Genomic DNA, 16,214 nt, shown 5'->3' on the forward strand with positions numbered 1-16,214 from the left:
GAAGAACCAAAGCTCAACTGCTGGAGTATCACACAGTCTTCCAAAAGATAACTTACCCAGCAACAGGATCTTTACCTTGACAATTGTCAAGGTAACTTCAGACAGCACAGAAAACTGAAGCTCGCTGATAAAAAAAAAAAAGCAAGCCATAATCTTCAGCTTACCTGTTGCCCTGATTTCCTTAAGACCAATGTCACATTTCTTGATTTTTAAAAATAGGCAAGTTGCATATAAAATAGTCCACCTGCCCCAAAAAGAGATATAAGAAATCTGGAGATCAGGTAGCTATCATGAGAAATCTCTGGGCTTAGATGTTCCTGTTACAGGCGTGCATGCCAAAAGGCAACAATCAAAAGTTATTTAAAACAGCCCCGAGGTGGTTTTCTTCTCCTCCCCCCATATTTAAATGAAATCTTAAAGAAATCCAAGTTCCCCATTTTTTTCCTGATAATAACACGGGGTCTGCACTTTCTGCGGTATCAAACTTCAGAACAGCAAACTAAAACTAGGTTTGTAAGGAGACCCCAGTACCCTTTTTTCTGACTCCTGAAGCCTTCTACACTAATAGCAGGAGTGAGAACAAACAGCTCCCCTGGAACGGATTTTAAATTAATCACTTCACACCATTAAATGCAACCAGAGAAACATGCTGCTAGTTCTCTCCTCACCTCAGCCTCATCATTCATATCTATTATTCCCTGTAATAGCCTGTGGTTTCAGCTCACCAGGGGCTCTAAATATTGAGCCTGCAACAAAAGCCAGTTATCTGTTCAAGGGAATCTCATGACAACTGAACTGAATACCTCAAGGTGACACTTGTGTAAGAGTGGGGTAAATTGCCATGTGTATCGCAGCACTCTTCACCAAAACACACCGTGTAGATGCTAAAGCATTCAACGTGGCAAAACCAGCTCCAAAAATAGGCACTAACAATCAAAACCCAGTTGTGGTAAAAGTTATTTAGTTCTGAACAGGAAGGCAGAAATACTAGCACAGGAGTGCTGTGCTGTGTTTTAAGATGTTTGCTTGGGATTGAATGAAAGGTACATTACAAAAGAAACATTTGCTATTTTCTTCCCTCCCCTCTTCATGAGGAAACACTTCCGCTTTGTACAGGAAATTACGTCCCCCCATGGCTCTCTGAAATAAGAGATTTAAATAAGAAGCACTCATTCCTGATACTACCATGCCATCTAACAGGATGCAGAAACATGTTTTTGAAGTGCAAATAAAGCTAATTTCTCTGAAGTTTTGCATAATTTCAACCATTAGCATTTCAAAATCCCTCTACCACACTGCCTAATTAAATGAATATTAAACCCTTCCTCATTCCACTGAGGGAATAGAACAAAACAAAGGGACAGCTGTATCTCTGCTGAGCTTCTTTTCTGTAAGATCACTTCAACAACATATGAATAATTCAAGTATTTGATATATTTTCTACAATGACATCAGCTCTGTACGTAAAGACATTTATGGTCTCCACAATCACTTCATCTATCAATATACCTGTCTTTACAAAGAGACATTTTTCCAAGTATCTTTTTCTCTTGAGGCACGTAAGGCCTAAAAGCATCAGCCATTGCTAGAATCCTACAAATGAACATTGGGATATTACATTTCCTAAAAAAGTCTAGAAACTCTAGAAAAATAAGCATTATAGTTGGACCACTGCCTTCACATTTAAATAAAATAGCCTGTTTCTTCTACTGGTTTGTTTTCCTTTGTTGGTTGCTGTTACTTTGTTTGGATGAACGGGGGGGGGGGGACGGGACGGGACAAAAAGAGAGAGAGACAAACATCTCCCATAGAAAGAGAAGGATGGGGTGGGCAAATTTTTTTAAAGCAAGGCCAAATGGCATTTTGTTCTAAGAACAGATCAAGACCTTCATATTTATCTTAGCTGTTTCTAGTTCACTTGTATTTCTTCACACATGAAATTCTTAAATAAAGATTTTTTCAAAAACAGAATATGCAAGAAATAACTAAAATTGAAAGAGAATCTATCCAAGTCCTATACAGCTGCCATAGAACAGCTTCTCCATTTCAAAATGACTTCTAGACATAATGTTCGGAACATGAAACACAGCCACTTCCCTCATAGTACACATTCCTCCCCTATTTCTTACTGCATAAGTGACTTATCTCTTCATATGTCTGATTACTCAATTTTTGTGTTCTAAAAGGAAAAAACTATATATAAGGAGATTATGTGCATAAATAGCATATTAGCAGAATAATTTAGTCACAAAGAGTGATTTGCCTCACCTGACACTAAGTTAGATGCCAAATCTCAGCTAGTCATCTTCTCCTATTAACAGCTTCCCAGAAGCTATGCTGGGTGAGAGGTGTCATATGAAGTTCTATGAAAATCAAATTCATCACGGAGAAGATAATTCATCCCACTTATTAGAGAGCTAAGGACACAATGAATCACACTCTAGAGATAAGCATCTCCCCCTGAGCTGACTACAGAAGAAATCTAGATGCCTAGCCTTTACATACTAAATCCCATCCTGCTCAGAACAGGATCAGACAGTAGGCAGCAGTGCACTGTCAAAAAAACTACAGAAGGGAGAGGTTGTGATTGTTTTACTATGGGGGCAGAGGAAACAAAAATCAACCAAATTTGTTGGGATTATGGAAAGTATAATTGTACATGGGTGCTCCTTCTTACCCTCCTACCCCGCTAGCTCCCTCTCTGTCCATTCTCACCCAGGGTGGCTGGGCACATACATGCGTCTGTACAGCTGAGCCAATAAATATAATCAGGGATTTCTAGGACAGGACCCTTTGGAAACAGAATTTCTTTGAAGTCTCCAATTTTAAAATAATTGATCTTTCTAATTTTAGAAGAATTAAACTCGCAAAAAATGCAAAAATTTCTCCAGAAAAACCTGGATGATATATCACATGCAGTTTCAGGAAGATCTACATAAGAAAAGCAAGGATAGTTGAAAATATACCTCACAAGGAGGCTGTGCCCTCAATCTTAACCATCACTGCTCCCTAATAGGCAGCTTTGTTTGGCTTCAATGATATTATTTCCGTGGGAAAAATTAGAATACTGCTTAAATGAAAAAAAAAAAAAAAGAAATTTCAAGGAATTAGGAGTTACATACAATTTTAACTTATCTAAACTAAACCTTGCTAAAACAAGGTTAAGAGTTGGTGGCTGCTAGATCTGAACTTAAACAGCAAAACTTCCATAGGAAAAAAACTGCTTTGCTCTTTACCCTCCTTCACTTTCACAGACTATTAGGATGATACCGAAAAACACTGTTCTGGAAAGCGTTTCTAAAGGATGGACAGAAACATGTTCAAAGTTTGCAAAGATGAAAAGAGAAAGCAGAGCCATACTTCTTATTCCGATACTTCCAGATGAGGAGAACAAAACAAGACTGATAGTTGGTGCTTTTTACCAGATCGTCACAAAACTTACCCAAGGAAGCCCATGAAGGTGCCTGCCAAATGTCATTGAGTTGCCAGTACAGAGCTCCCATTGTGTGTCCTTCTCCCTTGATTATTTCACTTTGACTAAAACGATAGAATTCTGTTTCTGTCTTTATACACTGAGCCTGCATCACCTTGGTCAACAAACAAACACACATTAAAAAAAATTTATATATTTTGTATTTTACTTTACTTTCAAAGTGTGTATGTATATATCAACATACAACATAGACTTCACAGCAATGGCATATAACTTTAAACTTCAGCCTGAAGGAGATCTATTCCTAGCAGCTTCCAACAGCTTTACAAGCAGTATCTTTAGAGAAACTCTGGCGGGGCTACTTCCTGCCTTCCAGCCAGCGAAGATCGCTGGACAACAGGGTCTTTGAAAGGCAAATAGAAGACAAGGGAAAGAAAAATAAATTTAAAATAAATAATTTTAAAAAATAATGTTAATAAAAAAACCCAAGAGTTGCAAACTTAAGTTATGCCGCACTACCTCCAGTATACATTACCATAATGTCCACATCCCTTTAGTCTGAACATATAAAACACATTCCCAGTATACTGTCAAAATTGTACATGGAAAGAGCAACCTTTTTTCACCCGCACTCCACCTCCTCTTCTCTCCTTCCCCACCTTACCCTTAAAAAACACATTTCAGATTTTTTCATTGGCCAAGTTCTCAATAGAAGACAAACAGCCCATTATTTTGGAACAAGCTGCCCAGAGAAGTTGTGGAGTCTCCTTCCTGTGACCCATGCTCTATGTCTACCTGCTCAAGCAGGGGGGTTGGACAAAATGATGACCAGAGGTCACTTCCAACCCCTACCATTCTGCGATTCTGTGATTATTTTCTTCACAAAGTATATTACTAGGCTGTGGAGCTATTAAAAAAGTCTCAAAATAAAGGAAAAAGTTATTCTTTATGACAGCTCAAAAGGTAAAGATAGCACTTCTAGTTAACCACTAGAGCCAAGGTTACTCTCCTTATTGTTTTTGCTATCCTTATTTTGGTATTCTTAAGTTGTTTAACCTGTTAATAAGGCCCTGACAGACGTAACCTTGCAGAAACTCTCATAGCTTTTTGAGTTAGGACCTCACTGTACAGGTTTTACCTGTTTTCAATTTCACAGCATCGTCTATCCTTGTTCTCTTGTCATCAGTGCCTAAAGTTCTCCTGCTGTTTAGTTTTTATATAAAACTTGCTAACAGCAGCTCTCAAACATTAAAGATCTAGTGAATGCGCAGTTATTCCCATCATGAGTGTCTCTGAAATTCTTGGAACACAACAAAAAGTAGCGGCACTTTAAGCTTGCCTAATAGCATTAACATCATTTAAAAGTCACATAGAAATCACTAAGAAAGAAATGAGAATGAGGTAAACTACTACAGACAAATAGCAAAATATAACCTACTGATTTGGGGTGGGGTGGGGAAGCTACTAATCATCTCACTCATAGTGAGTTGCACCCTCTAGAAACACCTTTGTTTGAAAAGCTCATGTTTTTTTGCCTTGTGGCAAAAATCAAAGCAGTAAGCCTACAGGGACCACATGAAGAGCAAAACATGCCTCACCCTGGAACAGGGAGCAACAGTGTAGCACTAGGAACAATTGTATAGAGAGGAAAGCCAGCACATCCCTGCATCCCCAGCCAGCTTCCTGAGTGGGCCCAGCTGGGGACAGGGACCAAGGCAGCACACGCAGCCAGACTTTCTCCCACCAATCGAGCCAGTTTCTGGGAAATTCCCCGAGAAGTATTCCAGCTTTTCTAAGATGAAAATTGGAGTCTCTCTCCAATAAACGAGAGACAAGCTAGTTCCACATTAAGCTGGACTCTCCAACGTTTCAGCGCAGAAACTTCCTGTATGACTGAATATTATCTCACAGAATAGGCCCAGGATTAACCACTGACAGTATCTCATGGGACAAGTAGTGACAGTTACTTATGTTGAAGACATCACTGTTACCTGAGTGAGGTAAATAATATCTTTGAACTTCTTTATGGGATCTGTGCTCTGGGGAAGCTTAAAATGATGCCCAATCTGTTGAAGCATCTGATCATTGCCATTTTCATGATGTTGTCGATGGAGAGAAAAATTGCTTGTGTAGGACCAGTCCTCAGTGGAGGAAACCTTTTTTTAAAAAAAAGGAGATCAGAATGAAAAGGCAAAATGTGCATTTAATGACTGACAGGATATTCAGAAAAGGATATCCATTACAGCCTGCTGACATCATCCAAAACCTTTAAAATTGGGAGTATATTTCTATAGGGCCTTAGACAAGCATGCAAGGATTTTGAATCAATAACACCTTTGCTTATACTCCTTGCACAAATAAATAAAATTAGACATTGATGTTGAATCCAGAAGAGCAACTTTTGGCTCACTGGCATTTAACTTATTTGTCCTAAGGTTCAGTTTGGCCCAGGGGCCTCAGAGGTTTGCTGGCATTCGTAGTAAACCAGAAACACCCTAGATTAAGATGGAAGAATACACTCTAGTCAAACACATTTAGGCATAAAAGTCACAGAAGTTAGTAGGGCTATAAATACCAATAACGTGTATATTTTTAAAACCTCACTCTGAAAACAAATGCTTATTAAATGTTGGTTGGGTTTTTTTTTTTCAACTAAGGACAACAATGCAGCATAGCTTATACAGTTATTATTGTCAGGCTTTCATTGTAATTACAATCTCTATAAAATCTTTTCATTTAAATTTGTTACTTTTTAGGCTGGATTGAATAATTTTCATTGTTATTAATGTGGATGAATGTACTGATTACGTCTCAGATAACAAACTTTGCCCAGCAGACTGAAAGGAACATTCTGAACTCTTAGTTACGTGCATGAGTATCAACATGATATTAATCTCTTTCTGAACAAATGGACAGACAGCATGATATGTCTCTGCTCCAACTGGATAAGTAAGAAGGAATATACAATACCTAAATGTAATAGGAGACAAAACCAGATCTTCTTATATGCAATACATAAAGAAAAAAATATTTAAGAAACTGGTAAAAATGATAAAAATACGTATTAGAATTCAGCATTTGTTATGTTTCTTCTGTTTCTAAATGAACACATATCCTTAGACACAGCAAAAAGGAAACAGCTGTCAGGCAATCATTACTAAGCTACATATATTAAATAGAATTACTATTAAAATTAATAATCTCATAGTAGTCTCTCATCTAAACTTGGTTCCTCATGCAACATCACAGTAAATACACTGAACACTGAAGAGGGAAACAGTCCAGTTTCATCCCCTCCCTCCACACCAGCAGACACGTCTATCCCACCCGTGCCATACCACTCTGAACAATGTATTATCCCACCTACAGTTTGGATGCTGTAGTTCATTGGGGAGGCACTCATTGCCCTCACTATATGACAGCAGAGGGGACAGTAAGGTATGGAAACTCAACCTTACCTTTTCAATTGTACTGAAGGAAGGCCAGGATTGAAATCCATATTCTGAAGCAAAACGAGTTTTAGGATACACTGTCCAGTTCCAGCAGTCGTTGCTGTAGTCATAAAAGTGAGTGTCACCATAATGGGTATCATAAGGATTCTGGGAAAGCCAACCCTCTTTGACTGACTCCAAGCCATTGGTAGGACTGGATGCAATAAAAGGACGACTCTTATCTTCCTGGAATTAAAAAAAAAAACACATCACACAAAACAAAACCACAACTCCCTCACAAAGTGACTGGCTTTTATCATCTGAATACATAAACCGCGTTTTGAAAAGGGGAGTGGAGGGGAGTTGGGGGGGAGAACATGCCCCTTCCAAATTTCTGAGTCACCGTCTAGGAAACATTCCCCTTTGTGTCTTGACATTCATCATCTTTACTTGCTTAATTAGCTTCTTATTTATGTTCTTGGAGGACAGCTGGGCATGATATAGCTTGCTCTGCTGTTCTAAGGGATTCTCTCCTCACATCAAGAGATTTTCTATCTTTATACGCTTCTAAATTCTTAATGAAAGCTATTTAAAGTGTGCCTCATGAAAAATAAACTCAAGGAACATTAACATTTTGAGTACTGTGACTTCTTTATGGAAAATCATTACTTTTGCAGTGTTTTTGCAGGAACAAGGCCATGATTTTCCCCTTTTTTATTAAGTAATCACCTAAATTTAGTCCTAACAAAGCCAAGGTATTCTGCTACTAATGCTTGCATGGTAGCACTGCAGGTTATTGTCATTCTGGATGGCTCTGCATGTTAAGATAGATTAGACTATAAGAGTTACGTTTCAAATTGTTCAGAGCTGCCTTTATTTATAGCCTCAGTAGATTTAGTATACTGAACCTTTTAACAGTACCTTACAAAGTACTGAAGGAATCCTTTTGCAGGTAGAATTCATTTAGCACCCTACTTGTAGTAAGACAGAGGCCTGAGCTAGTTACCAGTCACAAGTTACAGTAATTGGCTCCAATACAGCAAAGCACTTAGGCATGTGCTTCATTGTAAGAAACAGCCTCATTCCCTCCCTTCCTTTTTTCTTTTTTTTTTTTTTTTGGGGCATGAGTAATAAATAATAAACTCGAACAATTTACTACAGGATATCCTGGATTCCCTGAAGTCTTACCTCAAACTTAGAGGTCATACAGTCCAGTACTGCTAGTAGTTACAGGTTTCCTCAGCTGATCTGTATTACCCAGGACGTGAAATTATTTCACTGTATGGTTCTTTCTGGCACTCAAAATAATTATTCTATGGGTTTAACATAAAAGAGGTTCTGTCTTGGACAGCAACGCTGCATAAGTGAATTTTAACTAAAAAACAGTATTAAGTCAGAACACCTCACTTAGCTGCACATGCACTGGCCATGCAACCCATGTAGCTAATCACAGAAACATCATAGCATACCTTTACAAACAATTCTGCTCAAAAAAACCCACCTAACTGAAATACAGAAATCTAGAATCAAGATGTTAAGCAGGAATGTAAGACACCATTACCACTTAGAATGTGTAACTGCCCTCAAGAGTGGGATCCTTTTCAGCAGGTTCTTTCAAACCCAGCCTCATTTTTATTGTTTCCTCATATCTCCACTTTTCCAGTAGAAAGGTATTCTAAATTCTCAGAGTACAACAATAGTAGCCTCCAATAACAAGCAATAATATTGCTGTCATCTACGTACTGAGTGTCTGTCTTAGCAAAGGGAAACTTCAGGTCATGAGCCCCATAACATGAGATGTATCTCATCCTGAAAAGGACAGAGATTAGACTAAAATTACACCCTGAAGTCAGTAAGATCATGCTATACAAGGGATAACCGGCCAGGAAAAGGCCACTAGTGGTTTTAGGTTAACAAAAACTCACACTCTTTTTGATGACGGAAGTTTAACTGGACAAAACTCTTTCAACATTTTGTCTCTTAGCTAACGGGAGTTTAGAATACTCACCCACGGTTCAAGCATTGTTTGCTAATGCCTATACAGTTATGCAACATCAATTTGGGACTTTTACATCAATTTCACTCTACATACACACATAAAAGTTACTTATGAGCATATTCCATTAAATAACGAAGAACTGCAATACTTATAGGAGAAATAAACTACAAATGCTGTGCAAAATGGGTAGTGCCAAATCACAGTAGACTTCATCACGGATTCCAGGTGCTTCTGGTCTGCATGCTCACAGTTTAAGTCTTATCTCAAATCTCAAAACATTTTATTTTGCCTTCATATACCATAAAACCATTAGTCTGTTTTTCAAAAACACAGTATAATGTCTACACAGCACAAGGACAGTTTAGCACTGCTTTTGTTTAACCTGCTTATGCCAAAAAACTTAAGATAAACACCGGAAGAGCACACTGAAGAAATAACATCTTTATGAATTTCTTCAACTGGTAGTAAAAGGCATGAGGGTTGTTAAATCTTTCTTACAGTATCCTTCAACAAAATCAGGATAAAGGAAATCTGATCATCTAGATTAATTACTTAATGGGCAAGTTGATTTTTGTCCACTGGAAGGGAAGACATTTCTGGAAGTATAAAAAAAAAGGGAAGGAAAAAAGAAGAAAGATCCACTTCATTTTTAGGTCTTCCTTTACATATCAAAGTGCTAAACAAATAATTTTTTGGTTTGTTTTACTTTGAGAATAACCCTTGAGTTTAGAGAGTTGTTTACAAGAGCTTGAAAAGCACAGTTCCTCAATAATAATGTGCTGTTTTTCATTTCCCAAAAGGATTTGGGGGGTGGGGAGGCACCCCCAAGTTGCTCAAATTGCAAACATTAAAACCTTCTGCCAAACCACACCCCCCTGCAGTTTCTTGAGATCACTTACAGTAAGAACTACTTCTCGGATGTTCTTCACATAAAGCATCACATAGTCTTTGATATAGACTTCTCTATCAGCATAAGGTATGGAGAACCAGTTGCTTGCAATTGCTGCTTCATTTTCATTGTTACCACTCCACAGGATAATCGATGGATGGGATTTTAAACGCCTTACCTGAAATACAACTTACAGTTTCATAAGTCAAGTAAAATTACTTCTCTTAAAAATAATAATAAAAAAATAACTTCATTACTACTTGAATTACAAGTCCACATGCATACTATATACGCTGAGCCTACAATTCATTTTTAACCACACTGCTACTCCCGCAGCTCTCCACCAGGCTCAAACTTTTGCAGCTCCACTTATAGCAAGGCAAACTCTTAATATGCTGACATAAATCCTCCATATGCACATGTGTGCCTCCACCCTCATCATGTGAAGGGTAAATTCTGTGCTAAGGCATTTTGCTATCATTACAGCTTACCCTCAGTGAACGCCCTTAAACATCTTTGAGAAGAGGGCACTCTGGACACAAGGAAGGCCTGTACCTCTGCTTGACTGACAACTACTGGAAGTAAGTTATATGAGGATTTAGCAAGGTTACATTTTGTGTCTGCTACATAAAGATACACTAAGAAACACTTCCAAATAAGCATTTTTGGAAAGCTAACTTATACAGTCAATCAAAAATCGGTAATGGGAAATAGAGCTTCAACAGACAAAATACCTGATGAGAAACTTCTGCTCTTACAGATTCTAAATAATTCTGGTCAGTCGGATACAGTGCACATGCAAACATAAAATCCTGCCAAATCTACAGGGAAAAGGAAAGAAAATACAAAAAGGAAATCTGTTAGCAAATCATTTTACATACTTGAAAAATACATGGTTATTGGAATGCACAACCCTTTGTTCAGAGAGAACTTATTTATCTCAAAAAGAATTAAACTGACATGTTCTATTTGTTATTCTTGAGAAGTACCACCTAAACAGTCACATCCTCCACAGGGTTCAGTATGTGCCTACTCCACTGTGATTTTCAATATCAGAGTTACAAAATATTTAGCCTTAGGAATCAGATCCTGACAGCCTTCACTGATGAGTGGAATATTGCTCAGTAGATGGAGTTCAGTAAGTTTCAATGGAATAATTTGACCCCATGCACTGCTCAAATGCGGATGTGGAGCAATCTCCAGCTGAACAGAAAAATTTTTTATTTACTACTTTGCAAGCATAACACCAAATCTCCGTTATGTATTAAAAAGAGACAGTAATTCTTCTGACATGGTACTGAGCACACTTAACAGATGTTCAAGTGTACTTGTTTACAGAACACTTCCATACCAAATGTGCAAACTGATCTTAAAAAGAGCAAATCTTACCCAGTAAGAGGGGCAGAAACAAACTAGATCCTCTAACAACAGAGTGATCTTTCTCTTCAAAGAAAGATCAAGTAGGTCCCACTAGAGAACAGCAAGCCTTTCAATTCAACAGTGAACTCCATTTGTGCCTTAAAGGAGAAGAATTACAAAAAAGGGGAAAGGAAGAAGCCCAATGAGATGGGTAAGATTTCTTCTTTTACCTGTTTTGTTTTTTTTAAATTGCTGTAACTTTTAGACTCCTGAGAGCCCATCTCAAATGTTAATAGAAAGACCTCTTGAAGACACATTAACCCAAAAGGAGGCTGTAAGAGACTACACTTTTCTGAGCACTATACTACATAAACAATAGAGAGCACCAGACCAGCTCCGCATACAATTGCATTTTCCTTTGCATTGAGAACATGCTTTTCCATAACTCTTTTCAGCATATATTCCCTAAGAAAACTGAAGGTAAGGAACAGGACAGTAGGAGGTAATGGATCCATTAATAATGGTTACACTCTAGCACTGTACAAAAAAAAAAGCAAAGCTATCGCTGAAGAATCACTCAGAATCTTTCAGTGACTGTGTAGAGCCAAAACTTGCTTTTGAAAGAAACTTTCTCTCGCTATTTCCCCCAGTGAGCTATCACCGTTTTTCCTTAAGCACAGTTTGACTCTAATGCACTTTTAAGCCTTTGCAAGACCATCAGAAGAAACAAAACCAAAAGCCTCCAGCACCAACCCCCTCCAGAATAAGGGTCTGATTTTCTGCATCTACTTGCTATTTTGGCTGCTAAATAAGATCTAAATCTTGCATTGAGCACGGTACAGGCACAGATCTCAGTGGCCTACTTAGGTGCCTAGTGTCAAAAACGAAAGAACTGAAAGTGCTCAGAAGCCTTGAAAATCAGGGCACTCATTCAGATGACTAAAATAGATATATTATTTTTTTTTCAAGCACACACAGCAGGAGGCAGCAAGGTGTCCATTCTGTTTCCCTGCTTTTTATGCTGTAGAGTAAGACCAAACACACTTCTTGGGATTTTAATACCAGATGCAGCTTGGTCTTCACTCATCTAGTCACTATTTCATCAAAACTTATTAATGTGTGCCTCCAAGCTCATATAATCAAAGGTACTCATCTAGGATTATCAGTGTTTGCAGCAGGTGTTCCCCTTACAGCTACATTTATACTCAATTAAGCTTGCTCAAAATGGCCCTTTGGATAAGGCCTTCCATGCTTGGCTTCAGGCCAAGTGAAAGTTTTTTTTTTAAAAAGTTTGAACAAAAATAACCCCAAACCTTTTCAGCTATTGCTATAAAGGGGAAAATACTTTTAAAATAAAATCCATTTCCACAGCAGAGAAAAGCATGATTACCTCTTTCACTGTTTTGATAACACAGAGGTGGCCAAAAGCACAAAACTCAAATACAGTAGGCCTTAATCTTCATTGAGGTGAGATTGCGAGGCCTTTGCTCCCAATCAGGGGCACATAGTCAAGCACTCAGATTCTTCAGCAGGGCTATCCTCAGAAAATTAAGCCCTAAACAGAGCTACAGAGCCCCATAGCCTGGCTGCCGTGGAAGAAGTACTATTTGATCTTGTGATTAACTGCCCTCCCATGCACTACTGGTTTCGTAACTATTTGACTGAGTGTTGCAAGTCCCTGTTGATGCTTACAATCCACAAAAGTTCTTCTATCATGCTCAACATTACAGTGAGCACCTTCTCACATTAAGGGACATCACTAGTACCTGCCCTTCAGATGTTCATTTCTTCGTTCATTCTTTCCCAAGAGAATAGGAAATGTAGAACTGGGAGAGAGGCACAGTATATAAAGATGAGAATTTGGTCTGAAAAGAGCTAAAAGACAGAAAGCTAAAGCCACAGTCCTGTTGCTCTGATTTTGGGAAATATAAGAAGGGGTGGAGGGGAGTGGGGGGAAAGACAGTGGGGAGAAAAGGAAGGGAGATGAAGGGGAGTTACTGGGATGGGATGGGAAGAGGGAATGAGTGAGGGACAGAGTTGTAGCCTTAGTTACAGACAAAACACAAGCTGGGGTTCTAATATAAAGCCTCAAAATATATCACTTCCAGTTTCAACAGACAGCCTTAGTAAGCAGGAACCATTCAATTTTAAAAGCAAATTTTTAAAAATTAAAAACTTTTTTAAAAAATTAAAAATTAAAAGACAATTTAATAAATCAGGTTGATCCGACTTCTCAGGTTGGTACTCTACCATGTCATTTGGGGAGATGGCCAGAACTCATATATTAATTCTCTTATTTTGTTCATTAACAGTGGATTTTTTTTTTACAAGTTCTTGTCAGTTTTTAAGTAAGTGTTCTGTGTTTATTGCTTTTACCATTATTCCTAGTTCATCACAAATATCATAAAATTCATCTTGTTCATACACTCCTCCTCCCCAAACACGAAGTGCATTCATGTTAGCATCTGCTGCAGACTTCAAGAGTAGCCATAACCTGTCAAATGCAAAAAGATTTATACAGGTTTTGTGAAACTGTATCACTTAGGAGTTTCTGAGGTTATATATATTAAAAAACAACAACAAAAAAAACACCATTCATCATTAGCAGGCAATCTGAGACTTAACTCTGATAGAAACCAGACTATTTTGATACCTTCTAAGCCAGCATGTCAGGACAGAGCTCTCAAAAAGCAATTCTTGTGCAGAAAAAGTTATTTGGTCCTGTTGATGCTTATGAAATGGAGTGACACATGCAAGTAAGTGCTTTTACAGAAGTATTGGCAGAAGCAGATTTAGAAATACTATATTTTATTAATCAGGTTGCTCTGTTCTCCTTAGATACTACTTGCTTTAAATATCAATCACTTGAATTCAAATCCTCTTTTAAACATGCTCAGAAATCTATATTCTCTTCCTGAGTTCCACAATGCATAGTGAGAAGGGGGGTGAGTGAGAGGGGGAAGACAAAGACTGAGACTCTGAATCTCATTTTAAGGCACGCAGCCTCTGTTAATTTTTCCTTAATCATTCTGGCAGCCTCTAAATTGCATGTGAATGCACACTGCAGCATGCCCTGCTGTCCCAGTTCCCCAACTACCCAGAGCAAAGTTTAGTCAAAGTACAGCATGGCCCCCATCCCACCTGCCTCTCTGGGGTGTTCTGTCATTGAAATCCAACAAGCCTGAACCAGAGAGGGAGAAAGGGAGAGAGGCTACTATGCACTTATGCCTCCCTGCATGAGATGGGTTAAAACATGGCTGAAGTGCACTTCCTCTGAATACCAATGCACGTGTCCCAGGCAATAGGATCAGACAGCCTAAGGAGTGTCGCTAAAAATACCCAAACAGCCGGTAACCTATGGACAGCAAACCATCACCTTCCCATCATTTATGGCACTTACATGCCTTCAACATCACTCAAAACTATTAATATTAATTAAGCTCTAATTCTGAGGCCTCCAACCCAAAACAATTAGTGTCGTAGCTGGAAAGGAGTTCTACCTCCCAATGCCACCCTTTGATAGAGGGTGGCTAGAGAATCAGGATCCTTTCTCCTTAGAGAACACAAAACGTGGCTTACGTGTCATAGGTCACTTTGTCCTGGAAAGAATCCGCTGGAATCCAGTTTGAGCCCTTGATGAAAATGGGTCGGCCATTGATTCTAAAGTAGAAACTCAGACCTGGTGAGCCAGGAATAGGCTCCTGAACAAGTTCTACTGTCCGAAAATAGGCCTGTGTAAAAATGAAACTTAGGTTTAAAACAGACAAAAATTAGTTAAAACAAAATAAATCAGTTGAATCCCTTTGTAATGGTTTTGTGAACACTAACAGCTTAGAATTTGTCAAGGAGCCAAAAAGACACAGTCTCATCTCTAAACTCCTGCTTGATTAAACCACACTGTAACTGGGCTAAACAGAATCCTTCTGATAAACATCTTCACTTTTAAAAATTACTATCATATTGAGAGAGAGGGAAAGCATGCGCAAACAAGTGTGCATGTACATGCGTGTAAGAAACAGGTGCATGTTTGCTTGCTGCAGAATTCAGTCGAAAGTCCAGCTGAGGACCAGCGAGAGGAATGCAGCAGTTGCATTAGATCAGACACACCATTTAATCTGCAATTTTCTCCTTAAAGCAGCAGCTCAGCTGTAACTCTTGTCTCTGAATGCCTTGTTTCAGGCTCCTCCAGTAAAAGCAAAATCTTCTTTTGCTGCCCTGAAACGGTAATTTTTTCATAGGTGTAGCAATTAAACAGAAAAAGATACATATGCAAACAGAAGTGCTGGTTTGCAAGTGAAGGGCCCTCTGGCCATTGCAGCTGTGTTTGCCCAGTGTGATCAGCAACAAGGTTTCAGAGAGACCAGTTCAGTTAAATAACCACTAACTGTGTAAGGTATTAAAGGTCATTCCAGATAAAGGCACATCTCAGGCAGAAGCCAAACTTTTACAGCTGCCCTTTCAGCCTAATATCTGGTATTGTGTACTGCAGACACTGAAAAAAGAAAACACTCCTTCCTGCTGCAGGTGGCAAGAAACTTCTCGAGAAATCATTACAGACACTTTCTGGGACTTCGGTCAAAACAACAATGCTGCTCTGAGGGGTATCCTGACTGCACTGACATAAACACAGTCAATTCCACAGTCATGAGAGCAGTTATTTGACTGCAATAATACTTTACACTAACCCCTTATTTGTAGAGGTGTCTTCCCCACCTGCCATGGGGCAGCAGCCATGTTAAGATCCTGCACAGCTTCAAAGTGTTACAGAAAACATCTCTTTCAGGGAGGCTGTAGACTTCATTTTCTCCTGCATCCTTGTTCCAGTTCAACTTATCTAGACCAGGAATAAAACTCTCTCTTTCTGGTACCTGTTGCTCATTGTCATATGAGAGGGAGATAATTGGGAAATTAAATAAAGTGAAGGAAAGCTAATAGCAAATTTCAGCCAACTCACACTACGCAACAAGTTTGGGTCAAGAGGGCAGGAATCTTGTTTCTTCTAGACTACCCCTAAGATAGCAACCACTGCTCCCTCAAATGATTATTTGCTATACTTTTGAGAAAGGTCAGCTTGCAGAGTACAGCCTGTTCTCTCTCTGCCAC

At 38.7% G+C, this 16,214-nt stretch overlaps 1 protein-coding gene across 1 annotated transcript in view; it reads right to left on the bottom strand.

Moving 5' to 3' along the window:
• Positions 1 to 16,214, bottom strand: part of MANBA (mannosidase beta) — a 47,245-nt gene that overhangs the window by 6,863 nt on the left and 24,168 nt on the right. Inside the window, exons 8-14 of the mRNA XM_064450031.1 lie at positions 14,691 to 14,842; positions 13,488 to 13,605; positions 10,487 to 10,573; positions 9,763 to 9,930; positions 6,892 to 7,110; positions 5,425 to 5,589; positions 3,443 to 3,587 (exon numbers count right to left, since the gene is read on the bottom strand). Coding sequence (XP_064306101.1) covers positions 3,443 to 3,587; positions 5,425 to 5,589; positions 6,892 to 7,110; positions 9,763 to 9,930; positions 10,487 to 10,573; positions 13,488 to 13,605; positions 14,691 to 14,842 — 1,054 coding nt within the window. The remainder of the gene's footprint in view (positions 1 to 3,442; positions 3,588 to 5,424; positions 5,590 to 6,891; positions 7,111 to 9,762; positions 9,931 to 10,486; positions 10,574 to 13,487; positions 13,606 to 14,690; positions 14,843 to 16,214) is intronic.

This window comes from Phalacrocorax carbo, chromosome 4 (genome assembly GCF_963921805.1).
Source record: "Phalacrocorax carbo chromosome 4, bPhaCar2.1, whole genome shotgun sequence".
In the NCBI taxonomy this organism is placed as follows: Eukaryota; Metazoa; Chordata; class Aves; order Suliformes; family Phalacrocoracidae; genus Phalacrocorax; species Phalacrocorax carbo.